This window comes from Etheostoma spectabile, chromosome 7 (genome assembly GCF_008692095.1).
Source record: "Etheostoma spectabile isolate EspeVRDwgs_2016 chromosome 7, UIUC_Espe_1.0, whole genome shotgun sequence".
Taxonomy (NCBI): Eukaryota; Metazoa; Chordata; class Actinopteri; order Perciformes; family Percidae; genus Etheostoma; species Etheostoma spectabile.
Window position 1 is genome coordinate 14,308,383 of NC_045739.1, and position 16,084 is coordinate 14,324,466.

At 38.1% G+C, this 16,084-nt stretch overlaps 1 protein-coding gene and 1 long non-coding RNA gene across 2 annotated transcripts in view; both read left to right on the forward strand.

The window, feature by feature from the left end:
• The first annotated feature begins 809 nt into the window (after positions 1-809).
• Positions 810-5,061, forward strand: LOC116692410 (chymotrypsin-like elastase family member 2A). The gene is made up of 8 exons (XM_032520695.1): positions 810-956; positions 1,190-1,278; positions 1,379-1,476; positions 2,604-2,726; positions 2,848-2,984; positions 3,475-3,620; positions 4,485-4,637; positions 4,987-5,061. Exons 1-8 carry the CDS (start codon positions 920-922, stop codon positions 5,002-5,004), a joined length of 801 nt encoding a protein of 266 aa, XP_032376586.1. The 5' UTR covers positions 810-919; the 3' UTR covers positions 5,005-5,061.
• Positions 5,062-6,145: 1,084 nt separating this feature from the next.
• The window catches only part of LOC116692417 (uncharacterized), a 71,127-nt gene continuing 61,188 nt past the window's right edge, over positions 6,146-16,084 (forward strand). Inside the window, exons 1-2 of the long non-coding RNA XR_004332697.1 lie at positions 6,146-6,213; positions 8,251-8,324. This is a non-coding gene — a long non-coding RNA (uncharacterized LOC116692417). The remainder of the gene's footprint in view (positions 6,214-8,250; positions 8,325-16,084) is intronic.

A 16,084-nucleotide genomic window follows, 5' to 3' on the forward strand; every position in this document is an offset into this window, starting at 1 on the left:
GAGAGAGAGAGCAGCAAAGGCACGTGGTTTGGATTCTGTTGTTCAGACCAGAAACTAACTTTTGTAGTCTGGCAACTTTAATTTTAATTTCATATTGTGAAATATAAAAAGGTGATTTGGATTTTTTATTTTTTATTCATTATAGACAAGAATGTACATATTCAGCTGGGCTGAAATTGTAATAATTTAAATTATTTACATACTTCATATTTCATATTTATTCACGTATAAATTAAGACAGCATTTTTCTTTGATAGTACAAGACAGACAGACTGACCATTTTAAATAAGGGTATAACCATAGTGTAAACGGCATCTGTTTAAAGTTTAGTTTATCTATTTATTCCAAAGCATTGGCCCTCTATACTAAATTTTATCATAATAAATTGATGTCTTTATGTACAATGTATTTTATGACAATAAAGCAAATGGAAAGTATTTTTTTGCTTAGTTTAATGTGAGAAAATGTCTGAAGAAAAATTTAAAAATATTTTGAAATGCATCTGAGCGAATTTGACTACTATTTATGTATTTAAACATTATACGTGCATATGGATCTCATCCATTAGAATGTGAAATCATTCCCAAAAAACTCTTTTGAATTACAAGTAGTTTGGTAAGAAATTAAGGATTTATAGCAGCCCAAATAATATTGTCAGTTAAAAGTTTAAAGACCTGACCAGCTGAAGTCCCAGTGAGACATCTGGGAGGTTCACACAGATGTAGAGTTGGAGAGATAAGCTCTATTTTGGGATATTTGTGGTTACTTATCTCCAAGGTTGATTATTTTTCCCCACCAACTTGTCCTGGCTGCTCTGAGGCAAACGTTAAGCAACACATCTGAAGTCTTTAAACAGGTCTGTTCAAGCGTTATATAAGAAGGAGCACGTTCCCCTCAACTTCTACTGAAGACAGTCACAATGAAGTTCGTGATCTTGGCTTTGTTTGTTGCTGGTGGTAAGCGCTGATACTAATCTGACCAGACAATTAAATGTTGCTACATACAGCTGTACACATTGTTTATACATTAAATAGTCTGTACATTTGATATGAAGCATTGAGTTTGTCCAAATCACATGTTATCCCTATGCTGAAAAAAGTTTTTAAACATTTTTGACAGTTAAAGAATAAGATTTTCAAATGTTAAAACACCGTCTTAAATTACCATAATGTGAACTGTTGTTTCTTAGCCTACGGGTGCGGCCTGCCCACTTACCCTCCCGTCATCACCAGGGTGGTTGGTGGAGATGATGTCCGTGTGAACAGCTGGCCCTGGCAGGTATGGCCCCTTTAAGACTTGTCCGTTAAATTCTGTCTTCTGTCCAATTCCTAAAGTTATAAGAAAAACTTTGCGTGCTGTTGTTGTTTGTCCTCCTCAGGTGTCTCTGCAGTACCAGAGTGGCAGCAGCTTCTACCATACTTGTGGTGGCACCCTGATCTCAAACCAGTGGGTCCTCACTGCTGCTCACTGCATCAGGTGTGGTTAAAATGTGAAAAAATTAATAATTCTGAAATCAAGAAGGTATGCGAGGCACAGAGGACAAAGAGAACCAGGCCAACAGGGTGACAGAGGCACAACAGAAGCAAAAATATATTTGCATACTTTACTCTGGGCTTGCCTAAATCTAATCTAAATATATATTCAAAATTGGTCAAACCGTTTGACTATATCTTATCTTTAGACACATGGGACTTGTGTTTTCTCCATATACTCATAGATTTTGGGGGAAAAAGCAGTGCCCAAAGAATAACTAGACTAAGATAAAATAAATGGATGTTTCTCAGAAACATAATAAGCACAGTCATACATTTGACATCTTTGAACTCATAACAAGATATATATAACATATATATTTCCTATGGAAAACATTTAATTTACACAATGTTAGTTTTTTTTTTTCCCTCATTCCCTTTAAATCCTGACTTTGACTACTAATAAAATAGTGATTTTTCATGGGATCTAAAATTGTCAAAGTTGTACTTTTGATGAGCTGTAGTCACTGATTGTTAGTATTCTTACTTTTATTCCATTAAATCATGTAATATAATAATTTTCATAGAAATCAGAATATTAAAACTTTAGTGCGTAACTTTTTTATTTTAATGAATATCTGTTACAATCAGGCCATTGCCAAATGAGTTGCTGCAAAGCTAATTAAGACAGCTCCACAAAACTCTCTGTATTTCTCAGTATGGCTGTGTTCAGAAGATCGGGGTGTTCTGTTACCTTCCCACGCAGAAACTCGATTGCAGATAATTGCCTTTTCTGATAAGTCACGAAAGCCTTGTAGCATGTGGACGCACCAACAGTTTTGTTGTCATTAATTAGAATTCATCATGGGGGTGGGGAGAATCTACGCACTATAGCTTTAATTACATGAATTAAAAATATAAATTGGTAAACCCACTTTTATTTACACTGGCAGTAGTCATTTAAACACTTTCAGAGTACAGTTGTTAGCAGCAGTAGTGCTATGTGAAACACTGAACACTGAAAGTGTTTAAAGGCAATTGTTTTGGTACTTTGGGTGTTCTATTCAAGTGCCCCCAGATCAAAGCAACACTGATCCTTGTTTCTGTGCGTCTTTTTTTGTGGCCAAGCAGCAGTCGCACCTACAGAGTCTACCTGGGAAAACACAATCTGAAGACCAACAATGAGGCTGGTTCCATCGCCATCAGCCCCGCCAAGATTGTTGTCCACGAGAACTGGGACTCTTACAGAATCCGGTGGGTCATTTCCCCTCCATCTTGTAGACTACTCTTTATGCTACTGAGACTATTTTGTTAAGTGTTCTGTCGATGCTATTAATGCTAATTAACATACTGTTTCTAAATGTGGTGTCTCTAGTAATGACATCGCCCTGATCAAGCTGTCAACTCCTGTCACTTTCTCTGACTCCGTCATGGCCGCCTGCCTTCCCAACTCTGGTGACATCCTTCCCAACAAAGCTCCCTGCTACGTCACCGGCTGGGGTCGTCTCTGGAGTAAGTCCTTTTAAGTAAAAAAAAATAAAAGTAAATAAAGAAAGGCTGGCACCATTAATATATTTTAAGTTATTTTTTCTGGGTTTTATTCCCTTTATTTAGGGACAGGACAGTAATGCAAGTGTTAAAGGGGGAGAGAGAGAGAGAGAGAGAGGGGGGAGCAACATGCAGCAAAGGGGCCACAGGCCGGATTCGAACCCGGGCCGGCCGCGTTTAGGATCGAGCCTCTGTACATGGACATCCGCACAGACCACTGCGCTATCTGGATGCCAATTAATATCCTCTTATTGAGGCGTTACAGTTGGAGTTGCCCAGGACTTGAAAGCTCAGACAAAGAAACACTATCTATATTCTCTGTTTATCCTTACAAAACTTTCTGATCTTTAAGAAACTTGGTTTTCACACACTTTAAATTAGACCTAGTGAAGTTTTGGAATAGACTTAGTGTTGATTGCTGACCTGAATCTGAATGCCTTGTTCTCTCCTAAAGCCGGAGGTCCTCTTGCTGACATCCTGCAGCAGGCTCTGCTTCCTGTGGTCGACCACTCCACCTGCACCCGGTCTGACTGGTGGGGCAACCTGGTCACCAACAGCATGGTCTGTGCTGGAGGAGACGGAGACCTGGCTAGCTGCAATGTGAGTCCTTTCATTTAAAAAAATCAATTCACTGTAAAACTAGTCTATATCTTTGACGTTCCACTGCAGGGATTGCTCCGTTGCCGGATTTCACTCATTTAGGCCAGATATCCATTGCCTTGGGCATCCTTTGTGTTGGCATTTTAAACTCTGGTCGATTTAGGACTATGGTTACCTGCTCCTCAGATCTCTGCAGGGTAAATCCAGACAGCTAGCTAGACTGTCTGTCTAATCAGAATTTTCTCTTGCCCAACTAAAACAACTTTTGAATATACACCTGTTCCACCAAAACATGTTCCTTCCCGAGGCTACTTTTTCCTCCCATCGGGGAATGCTTTGTGGACAAGCCAGGCAAAGCGAAACTACTGTAAAACGAAATCCCAGCCCTACACTCAAGCATTTCTCTACATTCAATTTTAGAAAAGCGTTTTCTATCCTCTGTGAAATTCTTTGCCCAATATCGCATTGGAGGACCAAGGGTGACCGGGCTTTCTCAGTTAAGGCCCCCGCCCTCTGGAACTCTCTCCCTGAGGAGATTAGACTGGGTTGTCCTCTTTTAAATCGCTTTTAAAAACACATCTGCACACAACAGGGTGTGTGGCCTGAATGATAATGTTATCCATTTAAATCTATATTATAGGTAATGGCGTTATCTAAACTTATATTTGAAATAGTTGATATTTCTCTATCATACTTATTCTCTCATGTTCCTCCCTTTTTTGTTATGTTGGCCTAAAACTTGTAATTTGTTTTAAACTGTTTTTATCATCGTTGGTCGACCTTGCACTTTGTATCTTTGTTTACTAAAGTGCAATATAAATAAAGTTATAATAATTATTACTATTTGTCTGTGTTCCCCTTCAGGGAGACTCTGGCGGTCCTCTGAACTGTCAGAACCCTGATGGCTCCTGGGACGTCCACGGTGTGGTGAGCTTCGGCTCTAGCATGGGCTGCAACTACCCCAAGAAGCCCTCTGTCTTCACCAGGGTCAGCGCCTACATCTCCTGGATCAACAAGGTGAGTGAAAAAGCACTGAATAGTAAATCATTTGTCCAAAAGAGATCATTTTGTTTCTTTTTGGCTCGAGCAGACAGCAGTAATGTTTCCTCCCTCTGTGAATAGAGACACTCACTGTTTACTGGCTTTACGGACAAATCCAAACGCTGAAAGACCTTTCAACTTCTTATAGACAGATCTTTGTGCTTATTACATGGCTCTTGATATTGGGACACAAATCTGAGAAATTGTTTTACTTAAAAGGAGCAAAAACTCAGAGGAGTGGAAATGAGTGATTTAGAAGAACATGTACTCTAAAGCCCTCTAGTGGACTATTTTATATGTGTTCTCTTTATGCTTTTCCCTCCAGGTGATGACCACAAACTAAGACGTTGGCTGTTGCACTTCCTATGAAGTCATCAAATAAAGAATGCAGTGGCTAATACAGTGTCTCCTGTGTTTTATTAATCAGACATCAAAGTGCAATTTATGTGTTGGTTTGACAACTGTCACAAAATAACCTGAACTTAAGTTGTTGTCTATCATTTACTAAAAATATGACAGGACAATATGTGCCAATTTCTCAGGTTTAGCGTTTCACATGATTTGAGCTCTCTGGAAGACTTCCAGCTATAGTCATGTGTTTAGTTATGGACCATCTACTTCTTCAAAGGCCTGTTATGCAAAAGCTCTCACTTTGGCAAATGATAAGGTTCCCTGATTGCTGTAAACATTATACACATTTTTAGATCCCCCAAATATAAATTCCGATATAAGTAAAAGCAGAGCCTGATGCCATTTTCAATGCATTTTACTGTGATGACCAGCAATTACACTTGATCAGTAATAAACACAATTTAAAATACCAATGACACCTGGTGTTAATAAATCTAAAAAGGAACCCAAATATTTTCATATGACAGAAACACTGATGATTTGAGCAAACAAACATAGTTGGCCTAATTGTATTCTCCATAGAACCATTTCATGTAGCATAAGTGTCAGTAGGCTACAGCCAGCAAAAACTGAAATGATGATGCACATAAACATAGGCCTTGCTCATTACAAGCCTACATGGAATTTAAAATTTCACCATGAAATAGCCTACTGAAGGCATGAGTCCCATTCACCCAACGCAATGTCTCTCTTCCTTAAAAAAAGTAGTAGATTTTTGTTTATATTTATGTGTAATATTTGTTTATCATTTCACATATTACACAGCCTAGCCTATTCACTTAACCTATGTGTTAACTTTATATTTTCTGTAAATATATGGTGTATCGTAAATTGTGTTTCAAATCCTCATTTGCAAAGCCAGAAAATACTTCTGCTTTGGTTTTGGCATAAAAACGTTAAACAAAATTTGAGAATAGAGACTATCACAGTCCTCTACTAAGATAAAAGCAAACACAATCAGCGAGTAGGCTACAATAACAAGTAAACGAAATCCAATTTCGACGACGTCCACTATGTTGAAACTACTGCAGAGCTGTCGCTGTTCCAAGAATAACTCTTCTGTCGGAAATATAGCGAGAAAGAAATTGGTCGCCATCTTGGATTATGTACGTTGATTTGTTTCTTTGAACATTGGTTGAAGGTAATTATTGTAACTTTACACATGGCCTTCAGGCGACATTTCCTAAACTACCACTGAGAAGTTTACCTTCCCTCCGTTTATGTGACGTTCGCCCAATAAGCGACTAACACTATTAATACATGTTTGTAAGAAATGCTTCTTTTGGAACTTTGAATGCTAACAAAATAACAGTTGTCTTTAGCTAGCTAGCTAACGTTAGCCTAGGAAGGGTGCTGTATTTAGCTTTTCAAGGATATTATTGTTCATGAGATTTAATTAATCATTGCATTATTCTTTTTTCTAAATGATAGAGCTTTTAGGTCTTTCGTTTCGCTCAAAAACAACGTTAAACCGTTAGCTAGCTAGCCGACTTTTTACTTTATATTTTTTATTTACAGATTTCGCCTATGTGTGTGTCAAAAAAGACGTCTTGTTTGACACGTTCTTGCTATTGTTGAAACATTAATGACTTACCGTTAAAACACCGGTTATTTTAAAGTTACGGTTAACCTTAACTTTAGATGTCTAAAATGCAACATTACCAAATTTAGTCCAGTTGAACAAAAAGATAAGAAGTAAAGCTGCAGTTTGATAAACATCATTCCTATGTATGCAAGCTAACATTAGAGGATTTCCTTCCTTTGAGTACCTCGCAACAAGTCTGATTAAATATGACTTTGGTCCAAACTGTGGATTTCAGCGCCAGCTGTGCTCCTGCTGCAGCATTCAGGTCCCAAAAACTTAACGCTATTTAGATCCGTAGCGTTAGGTAAAATAAACATCATAATTCATAAACGTTATCTCTGAACATTCGGTATTGTGTGTTTCCATACCTGACTTGCGATGAATACCAGCTACAGGCATGGGCAGGTACAGCTTGTGTGCACGATGTCACATGAGTAATAAGAAAGACGACACAATTAATAGAAAGTTGCATTTAAGGTGTTAGCATAGAATAAAATGAAAAAAATCTGAGGATGTCAGTGAATTATCAATTGTGGCATTTGTTTCAAATGAGCACTTAATCACCTTTTGACAGACTGGTGGAAATAGTTTTGCATATTGATATGGTAGTTCATGCAGAGCAGCCTATGTGTTTAATGATGTAATGAGGTTTGGGAAGAGGCCGTTAGACAGTCCTTGTTTCAGAGGTTTTAATATAATAAGAACAAACTACTCACTGAGTGAGCATTGCAGTTCAGAAATAGGAACATTTGTGCAGTTTGCTTTTCTGTGTCCTTTAAAACAATGTAACTTCTATAACAAGTCCGTCACTAGGTAATTTTTTTTTTAACCAGTTCCATTCAACCTTGTTTTGCTTGTTGATCAGTATACAGCTTTAAAGGTTATCATATCATTTGCTTTTAATTTCACCTTTGCTCCTTTTTAGTGCTGAAGCCCACCTATTGCTAATGAGCAAAATAAAAAAAAAAGAAATTGATTTCAAACTGTACCGTACTACATCAGACCAAAACAAATTTGTAATTATGATAGTTTTCTAAACCTACTATGGACCACTCTCCCATGGGAACTGTGTGAATTATTTTTTAACCATTTTTGCAGCCACTTTCCCATACATTTTTTTTATGTTACAGGTTCCTTAGTCATAACCCCAATTACTGTCCTGTCTTGTACCTGGAAAGATCTCATTTATAGCCATGATGTTCCACAGTAATTATTAACGTAATTAGTTTGCTTCCGGGGCTCATTTGCATGTTAATTATCATTAGCAACACAGAAAAACAAGTAATGGCAGTTATGTAAGAAAGCTTATCTTTCATTTCTCCTCCACCAGTCCTGATGTTTTGAGATTATGTCAAACATATTTTTTCCTTGAGATCACAAGCTTTCACCTTGGTTGTTAACACGTAACGTTTTCAAGCTCTATTTTATTAGAAAATATATTGTAATGTATCAAGGGACTTGATGCTTTGGGGCAAGATCAACAGTATTCTAGTTGGTAAATGACCTACAGTTGCGCAGTGAGATGTTTTTTACTTAAAGTGATTGCCATAAACTTTGACTAAAGGTTATCATTTTTTTTGTGTGCATTTCCAGGTAACACTGAGTGGAATTTCATGAAGAAACACTTCCCTCTGCTGGGTGGATGCCAGTGGAACTTTGCAAGACAGGTAGAACTTTGATTGGCTTGTTGTTGACATTTTATAGAGGATAAATTGTACAAAATCTATTTTACATAGGACATTCTTCAGTAAATATTTGCATGTCTCTTTCCATAAGATGACAAAAATCAATATTGACACCTTGGCACCAGTAATGACCCTTTTTACTGAAAAACGGCTGGGGTTGAATGGTATATTGAACAGTGTGTCTGGAAATTATTTGCCACAAGATGGCGACAGATTACTTTTTAGGAGCGCACAATGGCACACAGCGATTAATCATTTGTACTTAATATTGTAAACCCCTGCGTTCAACCAACGATAATCATGTCATTAACACAGAAATCCCTCTCGGGCCTCTTGGTAATAAGGATTTCATAACATTTTAAAAAGTGGGGTAAAGCTTAAACACAGACAATAAACCACACACATGGTGTATTAAAGTAGGTCTTTAGCTATGTATCAGGTAGATTATTCTAAAATCAAATTTTTTTAAACTGTGGATTAATTTTGGGTTATATTTTCAAAAAATTCCTCTGATTGTTAGATTTTTGAAGTTTTTAAAATTTTAACCCTTTTAAAATGCCAATTTATATACATAAAGGCAGTTTTTTATCAAAAAAAATGTTCTAATATCTATTGGTATACTAATATCTAGGGAGAAATGTATTCTTCTGTTTTTCTCGGCCTGGAGTGAGTCATTGATTAATAACATTGATTTTGTGCATTTTTATTTTTTGCAGTGTCAAAACAAAACAAACTCTTGAGGCCTTAGAGGACAGAAAAAAACCCAAAACTGCCATAACATGATTATATATTATTATTATTTTCAACTTAAATCTTTAAACCCACATCAGTCCTGTTCATAACTAACAAATAATCATTTGACACTTTTTGACATGATGCCACTGTTAAAAAACATAAAACAATAATTATTTTCAGTATACTAAATGCTAGAGGGAAATGTCTTTTTCTGTTTTTCATAGTCTTGGGTAAATCAATGATTATTTTTTGTGCGGTATTAGATTAAATTATAATCATCTGTTAACTTCCCATTGACTTGCATCTAAAAGGCCCATTATTGATTTATTTTACTATTATTCAAGGTTTTTTACCTTCTAATTATTATGCTTCTTTTTTTTTTATACCTTTTTTGTAGCCTATAACCCTGTATCAAAATGCTCCCCCCCCACACACACACACACATACACACCTTCAAAGCTCATAAGCCTATACTTCAACTTGTATACTGCATGTAGGAGGTATGATATATTCATTTAATTTGAGTTTGAAGGCTGTGCATGCATGTGTTTATTAGTTAATGGGTTGCTGAAAGTGTGTGTATGTGTGCATGGAGCAAGACAGACAGGGAGGGAGGGAGGGACAATATAATTTCTATCTCTCAAGCCCCCCCCCCCCCCCCCCCCCCCCCCCCCCCCACACACACACACACACATAAACACCACTCTGACATCCTTATCAACATTTACACATAAATTTTAGTAAGATACATAAGCTGCAGTATTCTATAATACAGCAGCAACACCCCAAGTGGAAACCAGGAAAATAGCAAACTTGCCCCATAGGGCAAACATTGGAAAATTGCTAAATATGGGGGAAAACAACTGAAATAATAGAATGCATAATTTTATGCTGCAATGGCTCACATTTATCTCTGTTTATCAAACACACATGAATCAGAATGAATGCGTGCCAAGATAACCTATTGCTTTCAGCTCTTGTGCTCATGCAATCACATACACTTGCATATAGTAGATACGCAAGTACACCCCTACAAAGACACACACACACACACATTTACACTTCAATAATGTATACTGTAACTTGTATACAGAAATGTACTTTGCCTATAAGGTATAAAATATTGTATTATATTGAGTTTGAAGTCATAGTCAGGGTCATGACCGAAAGAACAAGATCCAGGGTACAAGTGGCCGAAATGGGTTTCCTTAGGAGGGTGGCTGGCGTCTCCCTTAGAGATAGGGTGAGAAGCACAGTCATCTGTGAGGAGCTCGGAGTAGAGCCGCTGCTCCTTTGCGTCTAAAGTAACCAGTTGAGGTGGTTTGGTCATCTGGTAAGGATGCCTCCTGGGCGCCTCCCTAGGGAGGTGTGTCAGGCACGTCCAGCTGGGAGGAGACCTCGGGGAAGACCCAGGACTAGGTGGAGAGATACTATCTCCAACCTGGCCTGGGAACGCCTCGGGATCCCCCAGTCGGAGCTGGTTAATGTGGCTCGGGAAAGGGAAGTTTGGGGTCTCCTGCTGGAGCTGCTCCCCTCGCAACCCAACATCGGATAAGTGGACGAAGATGTATGGATGGATGGATGAGTTTGAAGGCCGTACACGTTTTTTATGTATGTGTGTCTGAGTTGGTGGGTGGCTGAAAGTGTGTGTATGGGAGTGAGACAGGGAGAGAGACAGCAAGGGAGGGAATTGTGACATGCAGTACAATATCATTTCCATCTCTTGAGCTACACATGCACACGTACACACTAGAGCCCAACCAATAAAGGATTTTAAGGCCGATACAATACAAATATTTGGTTACTTAAAAATCTAATATTTCAGCTGATTTTATATATATATATATATATATATATATATATATATATATTTTTTTTTAAATCCGGAAACACGCAACAAAACAAACAGATTTTTCCTAACATGAGTTAACAATAATTTGTTTTATTGTCACAACAGAACAGAGGAACATCAAAATATATTAAAATACAAACTTAAGATATGCAACTTAAAGTCATTTTGAACAAAAACACAAAAACAAATAATCAGAGTTGCCAACAGTGACATTGTAGAGCTCCCTCTGGTGGACAAACTATGCAACACCAACACTCACAACATGGTTGACCGTCCTTTTTTATTTTTTAAATATTCATTCATCAGAATCATTTATTTGTCATTATAAATGATTCTAATTAATGAATATTTAAAAAATAAAAAAGTTTTTTTTAAATTATCAGCCATTATAAATGCCGATACCGATAGTAAGGGAAATGCGTAATATTGGCCCGCCAATATAACAGTCAAACTCTAGTATACACACACACACACTCATTTTTCTACACACACACACACACACCACTCTCTGACATACTTATCAACGCATATACATCATCATTTAGTCACATACATATGCTGTAGTGTTCCATAATATAGCAGCAACACCCCAAGTGATGACCAGGAAAATAGCATGTATTTGCCCCATAGGGCAAACATTGGAAATTTGCTCAATATGGTGGGAAATAGTAAAAACTACTAATTCGAAGCCAGGACTTTAGATTGAAAGCCTGATATAATAGACCACGGGATCAACAAATGTGGTTACAATGGGTTTCAATGGACATTTTTGTCCTCTAAGGGTCTGAGTGTCTGTATTTTTGACTTTTTATAGGATCTGAGGTAGTAAAAATTCACACCTTTACTAAAAATCATTTTAGGATCATTAACACAGCCAAAATTATCAACAAAAACAAAAGTGAAAAGGACAAAAAAGTCCCTAGTGAAGTACAAAGGTTAAGGTAATCCTCGGCACTGTTTGTACTGGTGACATATATTAACATATCCTACATTTCTATGGTGTCACTTTGGTATACTTTCAAATCTATATTGCTGGATAACATATAGGGTCACCAAAACAGGTACGCAGCTCCATTTTCATGACATTAATTTCTGATTTACCTGCAACGGATGCAATGTGTGTGGGCATTTGATGCAGTTAGTGCGTACATGAAAATGGGTTTGACAGAAAATGGCTTTATTCTACAGTAACACAAAAATCTGCATTGCTGTTGGACAGATTTACTTTGACATGAAACAGCCTGTGTCAACCTGAGCCTCGGACACCAGCAGGTGCGAGGTTTCCAGTCCATGCACTGAACCAGACAAGCAGCAATGTTGAACAAATGCAACCTTTCAGCCTCTCCTGTGCCACGATGAGATGTTTTTGGCACTAGCATTCCTGGATGGCTCTCTCTGACTTGGCTTTGACCATCGTCCATCTGTTACCATGTCCAGGGTTAGAAGGCTAGCAAATGCTACACATGTTGTTGGCCTCAGGGTGTGAGCAAAATGTTTTAGGTGCGAGATTGATTCTGTGATGTGAACTTGTGAGGGTAGACATTTGGCCTATGTGTGGACTTTTCAAGTTCAAGCACAGTTGAACCAATTGCATTTGAAATATATTGGATGCAGTTATTTCATCTTGCATAGGTTGTACTCTGCCTCTAGTTTCAAAATGTCTTGTATATTTGAATTAATCTCAGCTCCTGATGTAATAACAGTTTCTATATTAAGTGCCAGTTGACATCTAGGAAAAACCAATGCAGTTAATTAAGTGTTTTTTATGCCTACTCAGTATCAGTCAGGGCTTGCTGGTCACAAAGGGGTTAGCTGCTGGGAAATGGAGTTTAAATATAGCTCAGGGCAGAAGCTGTTAAGTAGCCCCGCAGCACCAGCTCTGTCAATGCATATGACCAGTGTTTAGCACCACTTTGGTTCTGAAGAACATGATTTTGAGTGGGCCAAATGACAACCGCAGTGACTTCATGCCAGACATCCTCCAACTCGCCCATAGCCTTTCACTTTGCACTCCTGGGTGTGCTAATCACCTCCTTCAAATAGGGCCATGAGATCACAATCACAGTGTCTTGTTGTAAAAAACCAGTGTGAATGAAAAGAGCTGCAGGTGTGATGTTGTGTTAGTGACATTTAATGTGTTCACTTGACTCCTATACTTTGTACACTTTTCCAAAAAGGATTATTGGCTGATGAGCAGGGTGGGAAGTTAGGCGGGTGACTTTGCCTTGTGTGCCAGCCACGGTGGCGGATAGAGTGGTTTTCAGCGCTAGTCTGTGACATCGGTTTCAAAAATGTGGCAACATCTCCCCGGTGTTAAGAAGCCTACCGCCGAGCTAGCAGTAGCAACTGTTGAGGGTGAAGTACCATCATTACTGAGATTAAACCATGTTCCCGGTTAAATTTGCAGTGAGTAGCGCATTCAATAAACAGAAACATAACTTTTGCAACGCACATGAACAGATGCACAATATTGGTTCACACATAAAATAGTACCCTCGTGAATTAGCTTACTGTTGCTAACGTACATTCATAAATCCTACATAACATCGTCATCAGACTTACTGTACTTACTGATGTATGCACACAGTAGTATCCACAAAGTTAGTCCCATGAGGGGATAAAGGAAGGTGTGATAGCGACCCACGTCAACGCCTTTTCTCTCTCATTGGAGACCGCTGTGTCCAAGCCGAGGTGCAGAGCATGACCTTACCGCATGCTGATATGTGACTTGGGGGGGGATAGTCTCATATTAAGTGCACTGCCATACAGCTGGCAAAGATGGGACCCCAGGAGTAGAGTGTGGCAATAAATGCTTTAATTTGTATCACTTTAATAACTTTTTATTTGCTTATATTAATAAAATATGTATTTATAATACAAAATAATGTATTGAAGCAATTCAAAATATGCTAGTGCACTTTCTTTTATAAATTTGAATTCTGGAAAAAGTGGCTGGTAAAAAAGTGGCTGATAAAATAGGGCATTCACCAGCCAATGTGGCTGGTGGGCAAAAAAGTTAATTTCCCACCCTGCTGATGAGATCCTGGTGTTTAAATTCAGTAATTAATATTAAGTTAAGTTTATAAGTTTCACTTGCTTTCATGTGCCCATGTGTAGTTTCTCTTTTTCAGAGTTCTCATTTCTTTATTTTTTATTAAATGCATTCAGTATGTCTGATCTTTATTAGTTTCTGCACTGTGCACATGGCATGGTGGCATGTCCGTTATTGCTTTTACAGTGATCCGTCTGTTATAGGCCTGGGATTTGGTAGTGTCAGGTGCTATTGTAGCATGCACTGGTGCTGCAGTGGATGGCAGACATACAGGCAGGCAGAAAATCAAACTTTAATATCAGATGAAAATGGATAGGATTGAAAATATTAGTTTGGAATTTTTGAACAGTGGGTAATGCTCTATTAAAGTGTTACCGTCTAGGGGGAAAATACTACATTTGTCAACGCTGGGCTCAGTGGCCTTGCTGATGTCATCATCGCCCTGTGTGCGTGTGTGTACAATGAGACAGACTCTTCACGTGTGGGCATCAGGGGACAAAGTAGTCTTTATGCAGTTTGCCGAGCTCCAAGGCAGAAACATGGTTGAGCAGTAAAACATTCTGTAACTAAAACCACATGTTCCAGAGTGGAGGACAGACAAACACATACAGCCTGTGCAGCTCGACATCAGGAGTTGGTGCCCTATCATCTGGGGCCCAGGGGCTCCTTAAACCAATTCAACATCCTCGTTCAACCTTCTGCATCTTGTGTATGTATGTATTTTTATGTTTATGAATCGGGGAACTCAACTCAAGAACAGATTGTCCCTGACAAAAATGCTGTGGGATGATGCAGATAGGTATTTGAGGGAAGAGAACAAAGGAAAATGTTTGTTTTTATAAAAGATGTAATTTCTTGAATATTTCTTTCTTACATTTCTTCATTATATGTTTGAAGACACGTAGACCTTACTTACCTCTGATTATCTACCAGTATACAATTGCACATGTAGATGTTTAAGTGTGTCCCCTTGCCAATAGTTTGTGGCTCTCTCATTTAAACTATTTTAAGCATGGATGCAAACACCTAGTGGCTGGGACAAGATCAAGTGATTAAGGTAGAGAGCTAGTATTGTATCATTCCTCTGCAACTACAAGTTGTTGATATTAATTTCATGCAAATTGGAAATCATAGCAAAGGCGATTTTAGAATCAATGTGTGTACGCATACAAGTTTTTTTATTGCTATCAATGTACATACACAGAAATAGACACCCTGCTAGAAACAAACAAAGCCAAACAAGGTGAACATAAACATTTGACTATGTACAGATATAAATATATTTCAAAACGTATGTATTATCTACGTACTCAAATTTCATTGTTATTTTTTACAAACGGTAAGATACTAGTGCAATGGTGTGGAGTGCACAGCATGCTGGAATAAATATATGATTAATGTAACATGTTGCTATATATATATATATATATATATATATATATATATATATATATATAAATGAGGTGGTGAATATGATAGCATATAGCTGCTTAGATGTATACCGTAACTCCTCAAATAAAGACTGGTTGTCAATTAAAAGCTGGGCCTGTGATAGTGGCTGGGGGTGTGGTCAACTTGGACAAATAAAATCAATGTAGGTAATCTCCTAAGTGCCTTTCATATAATGTGCATTCAAGTTTCTCGTAATGTACTGTACATTTCTACCAGTTTAATTTAACAGATTCAACAATATATTCATGCTTTGTTTTTCTGGGTTACGTTAAAGTAAACTATTATTGTCCTACCGGTACTTTAGTCAATGCGGCTGCATGCGTTACTCAGCCAGGTGTAGTGTGTAGCAACGTACAGGTGCCAGCAGATGGGGCTAGCTACATTGGATGTAAGACAGGTTTCATTTAGTGACAGCAGAGAATGACGGGCTCTGGTGCTATTGACAGACTTTTCATCAACAAAACAAAAAGAGTTTTAAATTATGCGGAGGAAAACATGGGTGAAAAAGCTGCATTGACCCCAGGAGAATCCGAGACTAGAAGAAACCGAAGGATGAGCCGACAGGAGCAAAGCACGGCTAGCTAGCTGGAGGTGGGAGGAAAAGAGTTAGCCTGGAGCTAGGAACGAAGCTAGCAAGCTACCGTCTGTAAC

Bases quoted from the DNA above. Each gene is read 5' to 3' on its own strand.
- LOC116692410 (XM_032520695.1), top strand. From the start codon at position 920: ATGAAGTTCGTGATCTTGGCTTTGTTTGTTGCTGGTG. The intron at 1,279-1,378 runs GTATGGCCCCTT...TGTCCTCCTCAG, and splicing joins TGAACAGCTGGCCCTGGCAG to GTGTCTCTGCAGTACCAGAG. The intron at 1,477-2,603 runs GTGTGGTTAAAA...GTGGCCAAGCAG, and splicing joins ACTGCTGCTCACTGCATCAG to CAGTCGCACCTACAGAGTCT.